Genomic DNA, 15,803 nt, shown 5'->3' with positions numbered 1-15,803 from the left:
TAAATTCTGGCACTTGCTGTTTAAAAGCAGGTGATGAAAAATTTATAATATCCTTCTGCAGTTTTGTGATGCAAGGGAAAAAAATACAAAAAAGTGCCCTGAATATTAATTCTTTTTAATCCATGTTATTTTGGATTTATTTCTTGCTATCACTTGTCAACTTAAGAATCTTCTCCTTTATTTGGTATAATTATCCCACATTTGCTCTGCTTCCAAAAAGACATTAAAAAAGTGCATAAATTGCATCAAAGATACAATAGTAGTTTGATGGCTTCCACTATAAGAAAATAAAAATCAAAGATATAAAAGAACAGAATGGATTTACTTGTTCAAATTACGGAATCACTGCTATTTGAAGAGATCAGTCATATGCAAAATGTGAGGGGAAACGGCCAGTTATGGAATGGTGCCTGAGAGAAAAGAAATATAATTGTAATGATACAGACTTTCTCCGGTTCTCCAGTAAATAGGTAGAATACAGTAATTTATAGTGCAGTACAGTCTAATTTGGCATTCTTCCTGTTGTACTGTTGTCAGTAAGAGAGAGGCAACTGAAAAGGGGTCAGCTGTGATTTCCAGACATGTAAACAAACAAAATACAAACATAAATTAAACTGTTCATAAATTAATGCAGTTCGTAAGTGAAACTGTCAATGTTATTGGGAAGAGTAGGCAAAACGTGTTGAAAGAAGCCTAGAGGAAGGATGGTACACTTTGCCTAGCCCTACTTCACATTGTAATTTGCAAGGGCCAGCCCATTGAAGTCAGTGAAAACGTTTCACTGATCACAGTGAGCTTTGAATGAAGCCTTCATTCAGTTAGTGTTGCTGTGAACCTCCCAATGGCAAGAATACCTCAGTGTCTAAGTGTGTCCTCAAAGGATGTTTGCATGCTCAAAGTAAAAAAGTTTTGCAGTCTGTGACCACCATACCTTTCTGAATTACTTTTAAAGGAAGCAGTCAGAAGTGTGATTCACTTCTGACTGCTTTCTCATTGTATATTGCTATTTCTTGATCATTTGTGTTTAAGTTTTAGTGAGCGTTCTGGGTGTATGAAATTATAGTGTCACTCATGGTTTTCGTAAGAATATAAAGAAATTAGTGTGTTACATTTTCACGTGAACAGCAGTGGCGTCACTGTTCATGCTTTCATTGTAAAACATAACAGATCAATGCAATTAGTTAGTTGGGAGTTTTTTTGGTTGGTTTGTGGTGTTTTTTCTGTATGATACTGATGTACCTAACTGAACTGCAGTAGTTATAATGGAGGGAGATATGAAGTGCTTTATAGTGAGGGAGAGAATAGTGAATGAATCTCCATGCATCCACAGACTCTGTGTGTGTTGTACAAGAACCTTGAGAGCCTTGGGGCTCTTCATCTGTTCAAAATACCATTGACTTATTGCCACCAGCAAGCCCACTAGAGACAAATACAGTGTGTATATGACAAAAATCTCTTGGATCTTTCTTGGGCAGAAATGAATTTATGCAATGGATGGATGGAGATGTAGTCAACCTGATAAGCATTGCAGGAACAGCAGGTGGTTTAGGTTTTATGATGGGTAGCCACTATGTGGAGCATTCTGTCTCCTCCCCTATTGCATCTGGTCCTGATGTTGTTGCAAGCCACTTCTTTTTATTTTTTTTTTTCTTTCATATTCTTTAGGCAAGTTGGAATTGAAATCAAAGATTTTGGACAAAGTTGGAGGAGCGGTGTTGCATTTCATTCCGTTATTCATGCTATCCGCCCAGATTTAGTGGACATGGACAAAGTGAGGGGAAGGTCAAATAGAGAAAACTTGGAAGAAGCCTTCACAATCGCCGAAGCAGAACTAGGAATTCCAAGGCTCCTTGATCCAGAAGGTACCTAATGCATAGTTGAAAAAAGTTTGAACTGCTTGTATGGGTTAAATCAGGTGTGCTAATTTATAGTGTTTAGACATTTAAGGAGCATTTTATGCCATTCAGCTAAAAATTAATTTACCATGTTCTATACTTGTCTAGATGTGGATGTTGACAAGCCAGATGAAAAGTCTGTCATGACCTATGTAGCCCAGTTTTTGAAGTACTATCCTGATCCTCATCATACAGTGACTGATGTGCAGGAGAATGATGTAAGTTTCTCTTACATAACTATACAAATCAGCATAAGGGGGGCTTTATAAATACATTTTATAACTCTCATAGTTCATTATGTTTCCTTTTGATGAGCAGTTCAAGTGAAAAGCAAGCACAATAAGAAAACTGGGAAAGATTATCTGAGAATAAAGGAACCAGTGTTGCAGATATTTATTAGTGGATGGAGAAAATAGAATGGTGATCCTGCAGAGATTTCCCTGCCTTCAGCAGTAGGACCCAAAAAGAACATGAACAGTTGTTGTAGACAGTAGCAAACCAATAGATCCTGAAGTTCCCTAAGAGGTTTTCAAGCATAACACCAATGAGATTGCAATAATTTGTTATCTGAAGCAATGTGTCACTTCTGTTTCTATCACACTGGGTTCCTAGATAAGAACAAGAGTAGTCCAAGAGATTGTTTAGGTATAGTCTTCGGGCTCAGATGGCAGTTACAATTTAGACACAGGTTTCTTTCTATTGTGCAGTAGTGTGTTTGACTATTTGCTCTAAGGAATTTTTTTCAGTCATGTTTTTTTCTTGCTTTTTGTTTTGTGTATGCTCTAGTGCACTGCCTTTGCACTAGAATGGTTATACTCAGTGGTGCCAAGTGATCATGACTCACTTCCTAATCCTGATCATTTGCTTTCTTTATGGCAAACACAGGAAACACTGCTGAGACAATCTGCTCAGCCCCAGCAAGAGAGAAAGAGGAAGCACTCTTTATCTGTGTTTCCTTGCATTCCCTACAGAGCTATAGAAGAGCTTTGAAAAGGGTGAATCTTCTTCCTTACGGCTATGTGTGGCTAAGGCAGCTGTAGTTTTGCTTTCTGATTTCAGTGCCTGAGCACTGGAATTTCTAATTTTCCTTGCTGCAACATAGGTCTGAGGACATGCATGTGCCGATGCCACAGCATACCACTGAGCAATGGGGCTGCTGAAGCAGGGGGAGTGAGCACTGAAGCCTCATGATATGGCCTGTGGCAGGCTAAGGCAGTCCCATCATCTTCATACCATGGCACACAATGCAGTATCTGCTGCCAACAGCCTCGGCCAAGTCTGCTGCCTGTGCTGGGATTGGATTTTGAGGAATAGCCTCACCACCTTTTCCTGAGCTTTAGGCAGAGACAATGCAGGAGAGTGCAGGACTCAGCCACTCCATGCTCTGCCTGCCTCTGGCTGTATCCAATGAGACAATAGCACATAAGCTGTGATAGGGAAACTACTAAGTTGCCTCCAGAATTCCTAGTGAATTACTAGGAAGTGAAACAACACAAATTCATTAGTTTGACATCCTTAGCTCAAGACCACTTCCTCTTCCTAGATATTGCTAAGATATTCCAGAAGCAATCCAGGTGAATTTTGGTAGAACTGCTGGTCCTCTGAGTTTCACACTGCAGAAATCAGTAATTCCCAGACTTTAAGAAGAAAGTGAGGATTTGACATTGCACTACATTTCTAATGTCATCATTCTTCGTTTCCCTGAGGCAGAACTATATTCCTTCTTGCGCACCAAATGGAATGCCTGGCAGTTTGAGACAAGCTCCACTTCTCCAGTGGAGTCTCCAGGCAAAAATAGATATGGGGCCCTCAATTTTTTCTTACACAAATTCTGCTTATCCATCTCTGGAGAAATTCTGATACCTATCAGGCACCTATGTCCATTCTATACCTTGCTTCCTCCTGCTGTCCATCATGACTTCCAATGCCCGCAGCTCTGGTCATGGTACAAAATGGTGACCACACAGCAGCTGACAGCTTGATGGGAAAGAGATCTGGATGGATCCAGGCCAGTAAGTAATGCACAAAAGGTCCCGGACCCCAAGTAATCATTGGTCCTGAAGCAGTGAAATGCATAGAAAAAACAGTACAATGCTTTCATCTACTCGGGACTGGATACATATAAGTTCTCAAATGGCTACAATGGAAATTTGCTACAAATTTGCTACAATTTTGGCAATAAAAGACTTTGGTCTTTTATTTCTGTCATATATCACAGAGAGAAACTTATTTTGCACTTTCCAGGGAGAATCTGTCAACAGGTAATCAAATTTCTCATATTCAGAGCTTGCATTTTAAGATATTTGATCTGTTCACAGAAAAATCATGATAGGTTTGGCAGATTTCATATCAAAATTCCAACAAGTGTTAGGACATTAGTTTACACAGTTCTGGAGGAGAGGGGAAAGAAGCCAGGGGTTAATGTAGTTGATCCTGTTGACTACAGGATACCTAGATGAAACAAGATATCCAGATAATCCTTGGCAAAATAAGAGCGTCATTTCTATTACATGATACTTATGGAAAGATTCTAGTGCTGAAAATCCAACATATTGTATTCCATACTTATACAGTATTTGAAGGGAAAATTGAAAAAAAAAATGAATCAAATGTTTTGTAATAAATATCTTGTGGAGTGGTGTGTTTTTTTCACTGAGTGCTTTCACATCTTTTTAGTAATTCTTGATTGCATATGGGTTCATGAATATTAGGCAAAGGTTCATTTAAATCACCAGGTTAAGTAGGGCTATCACAACAGCACATCCAAATTGATAGTGTTGTCAGCAGGTCAAGGGAGGCTGCTTGTTGGTGAGAACACACCTGGATCACTGTATCCAGCTCTGGGCTTCTCAGTACAAGAGATCTGGACATATTGGAGAGAGTCTAATGAAGGGACATAATGATGATCAAGGGATTGGAGCATCTCTCTTGTGAGGAAATGCTGAGAAAGCTGGGACTGTTCAGCCAGGAGAAGGAAGGCTCAGGGATCTTATCAATGTGTGTAAATACCTGGAGGGAGGGTGCAAAAAGGATGGAGCCAGGCTCTTTTTAGTATTGCCCAGTGACTGCACCGGAGGCAAATGAAACACAGCAGGTTCCCTCTGAACATCAGAAGCTTTTTCACTGTGAGGGTGGCCGAGCACTGGTAACTAGTTGCCCAGAAAGGTGTATCCGTCCTTGGAGGTATTCAAAAGTTGTCTGGACGTGGTCCTAGGCAACTAGCTCTAGGTGTCCCTGCCTTGAGCAGGGGTTTTGGACCAGATGACCACCAGAGGTCCCTTTTGACCTCAACCATTCTGTGATTTTGGCAATTCTGTGATAATATTTAAAAGCATATTTGATATATTTAAGATTTTTTTTTTAATGGAACAGCAACAGTAGAGGTCTTCTGGCAAAGCAAGAGGAATGCTCTTTTCTAAATGGCATCATGCAACAATGGAGATTTAAATTCCTTTGAAAAAATAGAAAAGTAGATTCTGTTTATAAGAGCAAAACCTATTTTCTTTAGTACTTAAGGAAACATTCATGAACTTACCTCTGCAAATTTAAGCGACATCTTTTTTGATAGAAGTAATTGCTTGGAATCATAGTATAGCAACTGACTTTCTTGACTACACAAGCCATTTAAGTGCCTTTTTTTAACCCCTTTCTGCACCTATGGTTATTCTGATATTTACCTTGCTAAATTAATTGACTGGAAAAATTATAAAGGAGAGAATACTTCTTTTCTCAGTGTACGGTTGGCAGTGAATCAGATAAAAGATATTTGCGTACCTATATAATCCACTTAGTTTGAAAATTCATTTATTATTTTTTTCAAGAAGTGTTGTCCACAAGTTCTGTTCTGGGTATGCAAACATATGCAAGATCAGACTAAACATGTAAACATGTAACATGTTCATTTTAAAATAGCCCTTTTATGTTTTGTGGAAACCATGTAAAGGAATTGGATGCCTTTGTGATCACCACAGCTAACAGCGCAAGGTAGAACAGTACCTGTTGCCGCCTTCTTCCCTCTTACTGACCTGGAATATCCATGACCATCAAAAAGCTTTCCTTAGGAGTTTTGCATTATTTGGTTAGTTTAGTTATTTAGGACAGGATTCATCCATCTTTAAGAATGTAAAAGCTAGGTACTTACATTCCACCTGTAATCAGCAAGAGACAGACACTTTTCCAGATGGCATCTTTCTTAAGACGGTGTCCTAAATAAACTGTCTTCTCGAAGTTCATGCTGCATAGCATTTTAACAGAGTTAAAACTGCCTCAGATTAATCCTTTCCTTAGGTAATGATAGATAAAATGTTGCTGGCAGTTGATTAAAAAAGAAATCCAGACGTGCTTTATATTTTTGTGAACAGTGTAATGCCCCTATTCTTAGCCTTTCTGTCTTCCCCCTGAAGTCTAGTATAAGGAAACATATCTCACAGAATGGTAGAATCCAGACACCTGGGACAGATAACCTAGCAAGACTCTTATCCCTTAAGCTCCTGGGGTACGCTTCATTTCTTGTTTTCCAAAATTAAACTTTTAGGGTGTATTCCATCTCACCTGTGTTAAGTGCCTGCTGTAGAATGAGATGAGTCAGGCAGTAGATGCTAGATGCAACTGTTTTTTTTCCATCTGTCAAAAAGAACTGAAAGAGTGACTATCTATCTCAGTTGCAGATGCCTACATTCAGTTAGAAGAATCCTACTTGAGAGTGGAGTGTGTATGGGTGGTTTTTGATGGTGGGGGGAAGGATTTCTAACCCTTTCACCCTGCACTCCAGCCAACTCACCCACCACTGTGTTTCCTTAAGATGTGTTGTCCACACAAATTTCCTGTTCATCTTCCCTCCTGATTCAATGCCCAGTTTATGAGGAATTTTCACTGGAAGTGGGGTGATGATTGAAGTTTATCCCTTATTTGTGGTCAGAGGGAACAGCTATTAGCATGTGCATTTCCAGAATTAAAAGAGTTCTAATATCTCATGCATGGACCAGCTATGCACATACGTGAACTTGTGTAGTCAACACATCTCAAAGAATCAGTTACTCTAAGGTAAGTAACTATTTTTCCAGATAAAATAAATCATATAGTGACTAGTAATCTGGAAATCAGATCTAATATGAAAACTACTTTACTAGATGTGAAACAGACACATGAATGTGATAATATTTTAAGTACCTCTTGTATTCTTACGCATATGGCTCTTTTATTGTTCTCTCTGGACTTTCTGCTTGCTTTGCTTTATTTTGTTTGCTTCTTTTTTTTCCTCCTTCTTCTTGTTTTCCCATTTGTTTCATATTGCTAGGAACTTCAAGCAATCCCAACTTTTGTCATTTCTTTTATGAAATTTAAGGTAAGGTACATTGGCTTGCTAGCCTTACATTAATCTTTCCAAAAAACAAATCAATGAACATAATGGGTCTAAGTCTGCCTTCTTACATGAGCTGATCCTAACAGCCTAATGCTTAATTTTGCAAATACTTTCACAGAAACATTATAGAAAAGCCAACATTAGAGAAAAAGCCAACATTATAGAAAAGTCAACTTTCCTGTAATAAATCTCAGACTGTGCTTTTTGTTTTCTAAAGTGTAGATATCAACATGAAAAAAAATAGATTATAGATTGATGTTTCTACTCATCTAATCTCATTTTAGATGGATATTTTTGTATGTCTTTAGGTTTATAGCCTAGATACTAGATTGTATATATGATCGTGTAAGTGATGTATGTGGACTGTGTGTTGGAAGGAGAGAGCATTCATGTGTAATTGCATGACATGCACTGCTCCTTTTTCACATAAATTATGATTTTTTTAAAAATATACCTTTTTAATCATCTTGGACATTTAGATACTTGTAATTGTCTAGCATTAATGAGAGAAGTTCAGAAATCTGACATAGAATATTTGAAATGAATATTCAGAGGTGAAAGTGGAAGGCTGCAGAAGTGAATATATTAGGAAACAAATAACAGGTGACACTGCAGTCAGTCAATAGTGTTTATCATTTTACCTGACCCAATTCATTACAATAATTTTTTTGGGGGGTTGTTTTTTTTTAATATAGAAGCAACAGGTTATTTTCAAGTATGATCAAGGGTTCATCTTGTATTGTGTATAAGTAACTAGTGATATATGTTGAAGTGAGGATTAATACTGATAGCAGAATTATTCCCATCTTCTCAATCCATTCAAGTAAGTTTGGGCAGCTTTAAGGGGACCTTATTGTACATTCTTAGGCTTACATGGCCCCAGTGCATTGCTGCTTAAACTAGTGGAGATTTGAAGTGGTGAAAACTTTGTGAATTTCTTTATCTGTATCAATTTAACTGTAGAGGAGGCACTCTCCTTCAAAGTATTTCTGATAGAAAGTCTTTCTCTTCTTGTGCTCTGATAAGCAAGTAATTCAGAAGATAATCCTGTCACCTCTAACATCTTTATGCCAGCAGAGCTCCCCAATGTAAGAGGAATTTCCTGAGCAGCAACTGCAAAAATAACTTTCTGAGCTCTTCCAGTGATTTCACTGTCTGCTTTTACAGAGAGGCGTTAATAGGTCATCCCTGAAGATGATGCTTGGCTCAGCATTCACCATGCACCTGTGATACTGTTGTCAATGAAAGTGCTTCACACATATGCATCAGTAACACATATATGTAAACCAGAGTTTTCAAAAAGAATAGCATAATTAATTGAATTCCTTTATAAGCATTTTTAAAGGGACTTCATTTTCTCAGCACATAGGCAATACAGTTGTTCAACATCCCTGGAAAAGAGGTGACTTAATTTTTTAGATTTAAAAGTTTGTATTTGAAAATGCTATCCTGCCTGTGCTTGAGAATTTGAACAGTTCACCTGGTGTATAATTACATATTAGAGAAACCGACAAAGTATTCTTTTTGCAGTCCATAATTAAATTTCTTATGAAACACAGATGTGTATTTTTAGCTCTTCAAACACCAAAGTATTCTGTATTATGTAATTTTCAAATTAACTCTGACATATCAGTTAATAAAATAATGTTTTGACTATGGTCTGGGCTGAAAACTTTATTTGTAAATTTAAATTGTACTCAGTTATCATACTGGAACTCATAACCACTTTTTTCTAATTACCTTCTTTGATGTTCTTTGGCAGTTGAGTGCTCCCGTTCTGTTCGTCTCTGCAAATCAGTGAATATTCATAGAATGGTGTCAGGATAAATTAATACTTTAAAATTATGTTTGGAAGTACCATAAGTCATAGTGGTTTAGATAAATTGAAATAAATAGGATCAGAGATCAATGATCCTCATACTGAAGAAAGCACAAATAGTTATAATTATCCTAGATAACTTTTCTTTGATGGTTTATGTTCTGATGGGTATGCTACTTCAGATGTACAGGCCTTAGAAAATAGTTTACATATCTGTAAGAATATCCTTTTGATACTTTTTTACTACGAGTAAGTACCACTAGGCACTAATGAAAGTCTCGTTTTAGGAATGATAGCTCATTAAGCCTGGGGAGTGTTGGTGACAGGTGCCTTGGCATCTAAGAAAGTGAATCTTTTATGTCAGTTGCCTAACTGAGACTTTAAAATGCTTTTGTATCATCTAAGGACCACAGAAACAAATTTGAGGTGATAAGTGATGCGCTGAACTGGAAACCTGTGAAAATGTATGAATAAGTAAATAAAATTAGTTAAGAATTCTCTCTTCTTATATCTTCTACTCACAGGGGAGTAGTCCTGGCTTTGCTGTTTTTCTCAAAGGATCTTAGCGTTATTTTTCCACACACAGAGCCAGCTATCAGACCAGAAAAGCAGGAATTTTATTTTCCTTCTCTATGTTTAAATGATTTGAGAAGTTGGAACCACTAGGAGTTTTGGTTTCTTGGGACACTATGTGCAGTCAAGGAAATCCCAGCATTACAAACAGCTGGAGCAGGGAAATGTCACCTGTGTCCTGTACTCTTTCTCAGGTACCAGCTTTAGGTGAGCGTCAGAAGACAGGAGATATAGTATGATATTACCAGCACAGCTGCTGTAAAATTATGTTAACCTTGCTGCAACTACCCAGCTAAGAATTTAGATATAATACCTGTGATGTTTGCACAATGTGTTGTGCAAATTCTGTCCAACCAACTACCGCTGTTTTGAGTAGAAGATTAGTGAGAGAGCTAGTAGAAATACGTCAAAGAAGGGTTTCTTTCCTATCTGAGGATCCTGTCCTTTTCTCAGCTGAAATGAAGCAAGAGCTCTACACTTCAAAAATTGTTAAGGGAAGTTATATTTTAGATATTTGAGGCAACTTTCAGATAAAGGAACCACAATTTGTTCCTTTCCCAGCTTAGGATCTTTCCTCAAAAGAAAGTATATTGTTTCTTAAATATGGTCAGTGGCTATTTTTTTTTATCACAGTTTTTCTTCTCTCACGTAATGCTTGAAACGTAATCGTTCATTTTAGGTGATTAACTCATATGATCTAGTGTTGCATTTGTTTGCTGTAATAGATGTGTTTCTGACAAATTTTACTATAATATGGCTTCTTTGGTTTCAAAGAGTAGCTTCTGTTTAAGAGCCAGCACATATGATTCATTGCTTGGAAATCTGAGACAGACACTTGTATTCTACTTGGTTAGCTTGCTTATACAGTGCACAAAACCCCCCACCTTTCTGTTGTCTGCTAACCCTCTCATATAACATGCTCACAGATCTGAGATTTCCTGTTAGTATTTTTCTGTTCACTGCCAGGTCACTGAATTCTGCTGAGAACTTTGCAGCCTTGCAAAGCCCCAGTGCCATGACAGACTGAAGTGTTAAAGCAGAACTGTAAAAGAAATATGGTGTTCGTGAAAGCCATAAAATGGCACAGAAGGAAAATAAACAATACAATTGGGTTTTCTTTATTTTTATTTTCATTTTCCTTCTTAAAACATTCTCTATCAAATTAGTTTGCCAGCTTCTGACCTTGGAGCTTGATGTCAAGGATTGCCCTGAAGTCACTTGGAAAATAACTTTTTTTTTCATCAATAGCAGACTGGATAATAAAATGGTGGTAAAAGATAATAAAATCCGCTCCTGTCTCAGCTCAATTAACTTTTACTGAAAATTGACCATGAAAATATGCGGAAGTCTATAATGAGCTGCGAACGTGTATTTAAAGGACTTTGTGTTAATTTAACATCAGATGAGAACTGCAAGTAATATCTCTGATACTGCAATGTCCCAAATTGTTGTGATTTCACCACTGTAAGACTCATGACTAAATCTTGAGTTCTCCTCTTATAGTCAGGAAGTGCTTTTCTGTTAGCCTGTATGAAGAAAAGTGATGAGAGAATTTGGCCCAGATGTTCTATTGCCTTTCACTACAACTAATGACCTTGACTCGCTAGAGAGATGTTAATTTCTGGACTATATCTGACACCTCTACTAATAGGCTGCAATGTTGTTTTTTTTTGTTTGTGGTTGTACTAAATCATAGAAGGAAGACAGAGTGATGCTGAGAGACCTAAAAGTGTGGGCAGAACAATTTGAAAGAGACTTAGCCCGAGCACAGGTGGCAGAAACAAGCTTACAGGAGAAATACCAGGTAAGCAGTAGGGAGAATTTTGTATAAGAAGTTATTGTCATCGTTATGTATAACATGTACTGCAGTATTTTATGCAATCTGTATATAAGCAAGTTGATACACTGTAGTTTAAAGAAATAAGGACACAAATGGTCTTGCCTTTTATTGGTGGAGGAATTACAATGTCAGCTCCAGCTTTGCTACGTAGGACAGTGCACAGATGGTTTGCCTAACACAGAGCTTTTTCTAGCAGTGTGAAGAAGGACTGTCCTAGTTAGAAAGGAGCATGTGTTTGTACAGTCCTTCCAGATCCTGCATGATATAGCTCAGATGGGAGGTATGACTGAAGGCTGGATGAGGTGACAGGTGGAGAGGACAGGGCTTTGAGCTTTATTTTTAATCCCTCTCAAAGGTTAACATATAAATTGGCAATATAAATTTTGGCCTAAATTTTCTCCCGAAGCTGGGCTGTTTTCTAAAAATAGCCACTGTCTGTCCCAAGTAGCATTTAATTCATTTGCTGGTTTATTAGGTCAATTATTATTTCCTTTCATATAGAGTTCAGGTATTTGATACCTGAAGGAAAATACCTAAGTCCTACCTATATTTCCCTAGAGGATTCTACAGTTTATTTAGACTTTTAATAAAATGCATTTCAGTGTAAATATATAAGTTTAGTGCTACTACTCTTTAGGAAGGATTAGGACTTCTATCAGTACAAAATTGTCATAAGTTGTAGTACTCCAGAAGAGCCGAAGAATTTCATTCTTTGACTGTACTACATTGATTTGATTTTCTCTTTGTGCAGTCATTTAAGCATTTCAGAGTACAATATGAGGTAAAGAGGAAACAGATTGAACTTGTAACCCAGTCATTAAGGAAAGATGGTAAATTATCACTTGACCAAGCTATGGTGAAGCAGGCATGGGACAGAGTTTCTTCCAGGGTAAGTTGAAAATTATTACTCCATATATTTTTTATTAAATGAAGGATGAGAATTTAAAAGCATTTAGACACCTGTTTGCTATTGATTTTATTAGGCATTAGAAACCTAAAAATGGACCAAATTTCTAGCATTGTTGAATTATTTTGCATTTATTCTGAGAACATTTACTGCGCTGTCATCTTTAATATTGCTCAAAGACAGAATATGAACTTTAAGAAAAAGACTATACTTTGAGGTTTCCCTTTATTTCAAAGTGTGTTAATAGTGCTTAGTCAAGTTCAAAACATTGTTGATAAAAAGAAAAGCATGTGCAATGCCCCTTCAAAATGCCATGTTTTAATGTAAATTGCTAGTTATCTGAGAAATTCTAATACAGCATTTTTAATGTAACTAAAAAAAGTTTCTGTGTAATACTCTAATATTTTATCAATAAATGAGGCTTTAATGCTATTTTTGACCTGGTTGCAACGGTAATAAATCAATATTAGTATTTGTGATTGTAATTTTGTAATAATTAAATGAAAAAAACCAAGGGAGTTTGTCCCAAATAAGACATTATTAAATCATTACTACTCAATGTATATTAATGGAATTTTTTTATCTCATATATTTAACAGAGGACCTGTTTAAAAGTATTCTGGAGTTTTGACATAGTTTTCATTCCCATAACTGGGACTGACAATAAGATATGGTGTTTTACTGCTGTATTCTAAATGCCACAGTCCTTTGAGACTCATTTGCACTTTACACATAGAAAATACGTTCAAAATAGAAGTAAAAAGATTTTAGGCAAGAGTATGAAATAAATTACATCAAGTGGAAGAAGGTCTCACATCTATTGCTGTGCCTGTTAACTGATGAAATTCCAGATCTTTAGCTTGTCAGTTGTTCCAGATTATATGTGGTCAGTTCTGTAACTCAATTACCATTCTGGAAGGGAAATACATGAATCAACAAATCCTTATAGAGACTTTGTTGCCTGTGAGAATGTTATAATTTTGGAACTAATGTGAAGCAATATACCTAGGTTTGTATCAAACGTACTCTGTTATGTAGGATTTTGGTCTTACAGTATAAAGTTTGATTTTTCTCAAGATACTTGTTTGTGTAGTTAAGCAAGGAAGGAATTTCAATCCTCTTACTTTTATTTCCTAGCTGCTTGATTGGCACATACACCTTGATAAATCTCTTCCTGCACCTTTGGGTACCATAGGTGCTTGGCTTTATAGAGCAGAGGCTGCTCTGAGGGAAGAAGTAACTGTTCAGCAAGCTCATGAGGAAACAGCGAATACGATACACCGGAAGCTTGAACAACATAAGGTAGACCTATATGCATTCATTCTGTGCATTATATTTCATTGTTTCCAAAGCTGTAAATGACCCATACTATACAACGAAAGATTATTATTTCTAGTTTCTGTGGGTGGTTCCATCTTGATGGTAGCTAAAGTTAGGTGTCTTTCAGTGATGACTTGAACTGTGATATCTGTGTATCTTACAAGCAGTATTCAAAATTGCTTTTGCACATTCTGGCTTCTTCTATCTGAAGGATATCGGGTATTAATATTTTAATTGTTCCCCTGTTCTTGTATTACTGTTGGGTAAAATTCCATAGGGAGCTCAAAGGTTGGGTACATTGTTCAACCATTATGAACTTATTAGGTGTAACAGGAGAGAGAGAGCAAACATACTAAGTGTGCTGATGGTCAGTGCAGGTGATATACACTGGGGGAAAAACTAGACTAAAGTGAATTTTCATAGTATTGTGATGACAAACAGCATGAGAACTCTCCTCTGCAGGTAAACAGAAAACTTTCCTGGATGAATTTAAATACCTTTGCCATTATTCGCTGCTGAGGTCAAGTTCTCATTTAAAATCAAAACTGTGAGGTTAGTGCATTTACATAAAATATATGAGAAAAATATAGACAGAAGTTGTGGGTGGAGGATAAAAGAAACTGAACCAGTAAATGGGATAGAGAATGGAAAAAGATGGTGTAGAGAAATATACACTTGCACTTGCAGCAGTAAGGCTGTATTTTATATTGCTTTTTTCCATTATTGCTACTCTTTTAAAACTTGATTGTAGTTTTGTTATTTTTTGTGTTTTGGATACGAGTGAGGGTTTTTATTAAAAAGTAATGCCATATAACGAAAAGCTGATAAGTTTCATAGTCATCTTGGAACAGCTGTGACAACCAATGGTAGTTTATCTGGAAGATCAGTTGGTTCTTCCGATTACTCTTTATTGGAACAGTGGCAGCTATTCTAACTTAAGCGGTGGCTAATGAAATTTCACAAAAACAATATTAAAATCTATGAGGAAGACATTGCTTTCTTTCAAGGTCTAGTCTCTTGTAATGCTAGACTTCATTACCTTTCTTATTAACATCAAATGTTTCAGGATTCATAAGATTGTTTAAAAAAAAACAAGACAAACATTTTAGTTCTTATAATGTGAACACTATAGACCTCCTTTAGCTACATTCATAAGAAACACAAAAGAGTGTATCCTAAACTGTGTTTTCTTTGCATCAGAAATGCTGTGGTGTGGGATTTCTATGCCAACAAATAAACTTTGATTTAGGTTAATCTGTGCCAGGGAAGTTTTCCCATGGGAGAGGGAAGGAGAAAGCTGCAAGAGAAACATGTGTAATTGTATCTGTTCCTGGAGTTTGTTTTGTCACTCAGATTTGCATTGATGAATCCTAATGTGCTGTTGGATAGTACCAGAAATGCATTAGTGGGGGGTTTTTTCAGTCCTTGTTTCCTAGGAAATTGTTGGGGTTGGTTTGTTATGGTTTTGTTCAAATAACGTAATCGCTTTCTCTATATCTTTGTCTCATCTGACAATGGGTTATTTTAGTGAACTTTATAGTTTATGGCCATTTTGAATCTAATACAAAAATGTACCATCTTATTTGGACAAACCTTCATGGAATCAGGCAAGCACTTAAGTTTATTTTAATTAATACTGATGCCAAGATTCAGAAATTAAGGACAATGCCTGCGCTTGTTGAGGGTCATTTTGCAGAGCAGGATTGCACTTCATGAGAACACTATATGCAAGTTTTTATGGGCTTCCAGTTGGTGTTGTATGAAACTACTGGGGTTAATTTTGATTTACCAATGCATGTTAGGGGCATCCCTTTTTGTCTGGCAAGGTCTCAAATGCAGCTAGCTGAGATACTTGTTCCAAGTCTTTCCTTTATGTGAGAATATGTTAGTCACGGGATACCTACCCTCAGTGGAGTTTTTGGCATAGTAAAATCAGTGCCTCGCTGCTGAGCAAGCCTAGTTCATTTCTCTTCACAACGAGGTTTTGGATGAAGTAGAAAGCAATGAAAATATAGGTGGGTTGATGGGGATAGTGGGACCATTTGGTGAGCTGAGCCAGTGAATTATCATGAATTTCTGCTGTACAA

The 15,803-nt window shown here is 36.9% G+C and overlaps 1 protein-coding gene across 13 annotated transcripts in view; it reads left to right on the top strand.

The window, feature by feature from the left end:
- Nucleotides 1-15,803, top strand: part of SYNE1 (spectrin repeat containing nuclear envelope protein 1) — a 311,588-nt gene that overhangs the window by 73,182 nt on the left and 222,603 nt on the right. For all 13 annotated transcript variants that reach the window (XM_074580424.1, XM_074580426.1, XM_074580430.1 and 10 more), the window contains 5 exons: nt 1,666-1,862; nt 2,004-2,113; nt 11,346-11,453; nt 12,241-12,378; nt 13,534-13,698. In XM_074580424.1, coding sequence (XP_074436525.1) covers nt 1,666-1,862; nt 2,004-2,113; nt 11,346-11,453; nt 12,241-12,378; nt 13,534-13,698 — 718 coding nt within the window. The remainder of the gene's footprint in view (nt 1-1,665; nt 1,863-2,003; nt 2,114-11,345; nt 11,454-12,240; nt 12,379-13,533; nt 13,699-15,803) is intronic.

Source organism: Larus michahellis, chromosome 3 (genome assembly GCF_964199755.1).
Source record: "Larus michahellis chromosome 3, bLarMic1.1, whole genome shotgun sequence".
Classification (NCBI taxonomy): Eukaryota; Metazoa; Chordata; class Aves; order Charadriiformes; family Laridae; genus Larus; species Larus michahellis.
The sequence above is the reverse complement of the archived record's forward strand: the minus strand, read 5'-3'. Positions and strand labels throughout refer to the sequence as shown.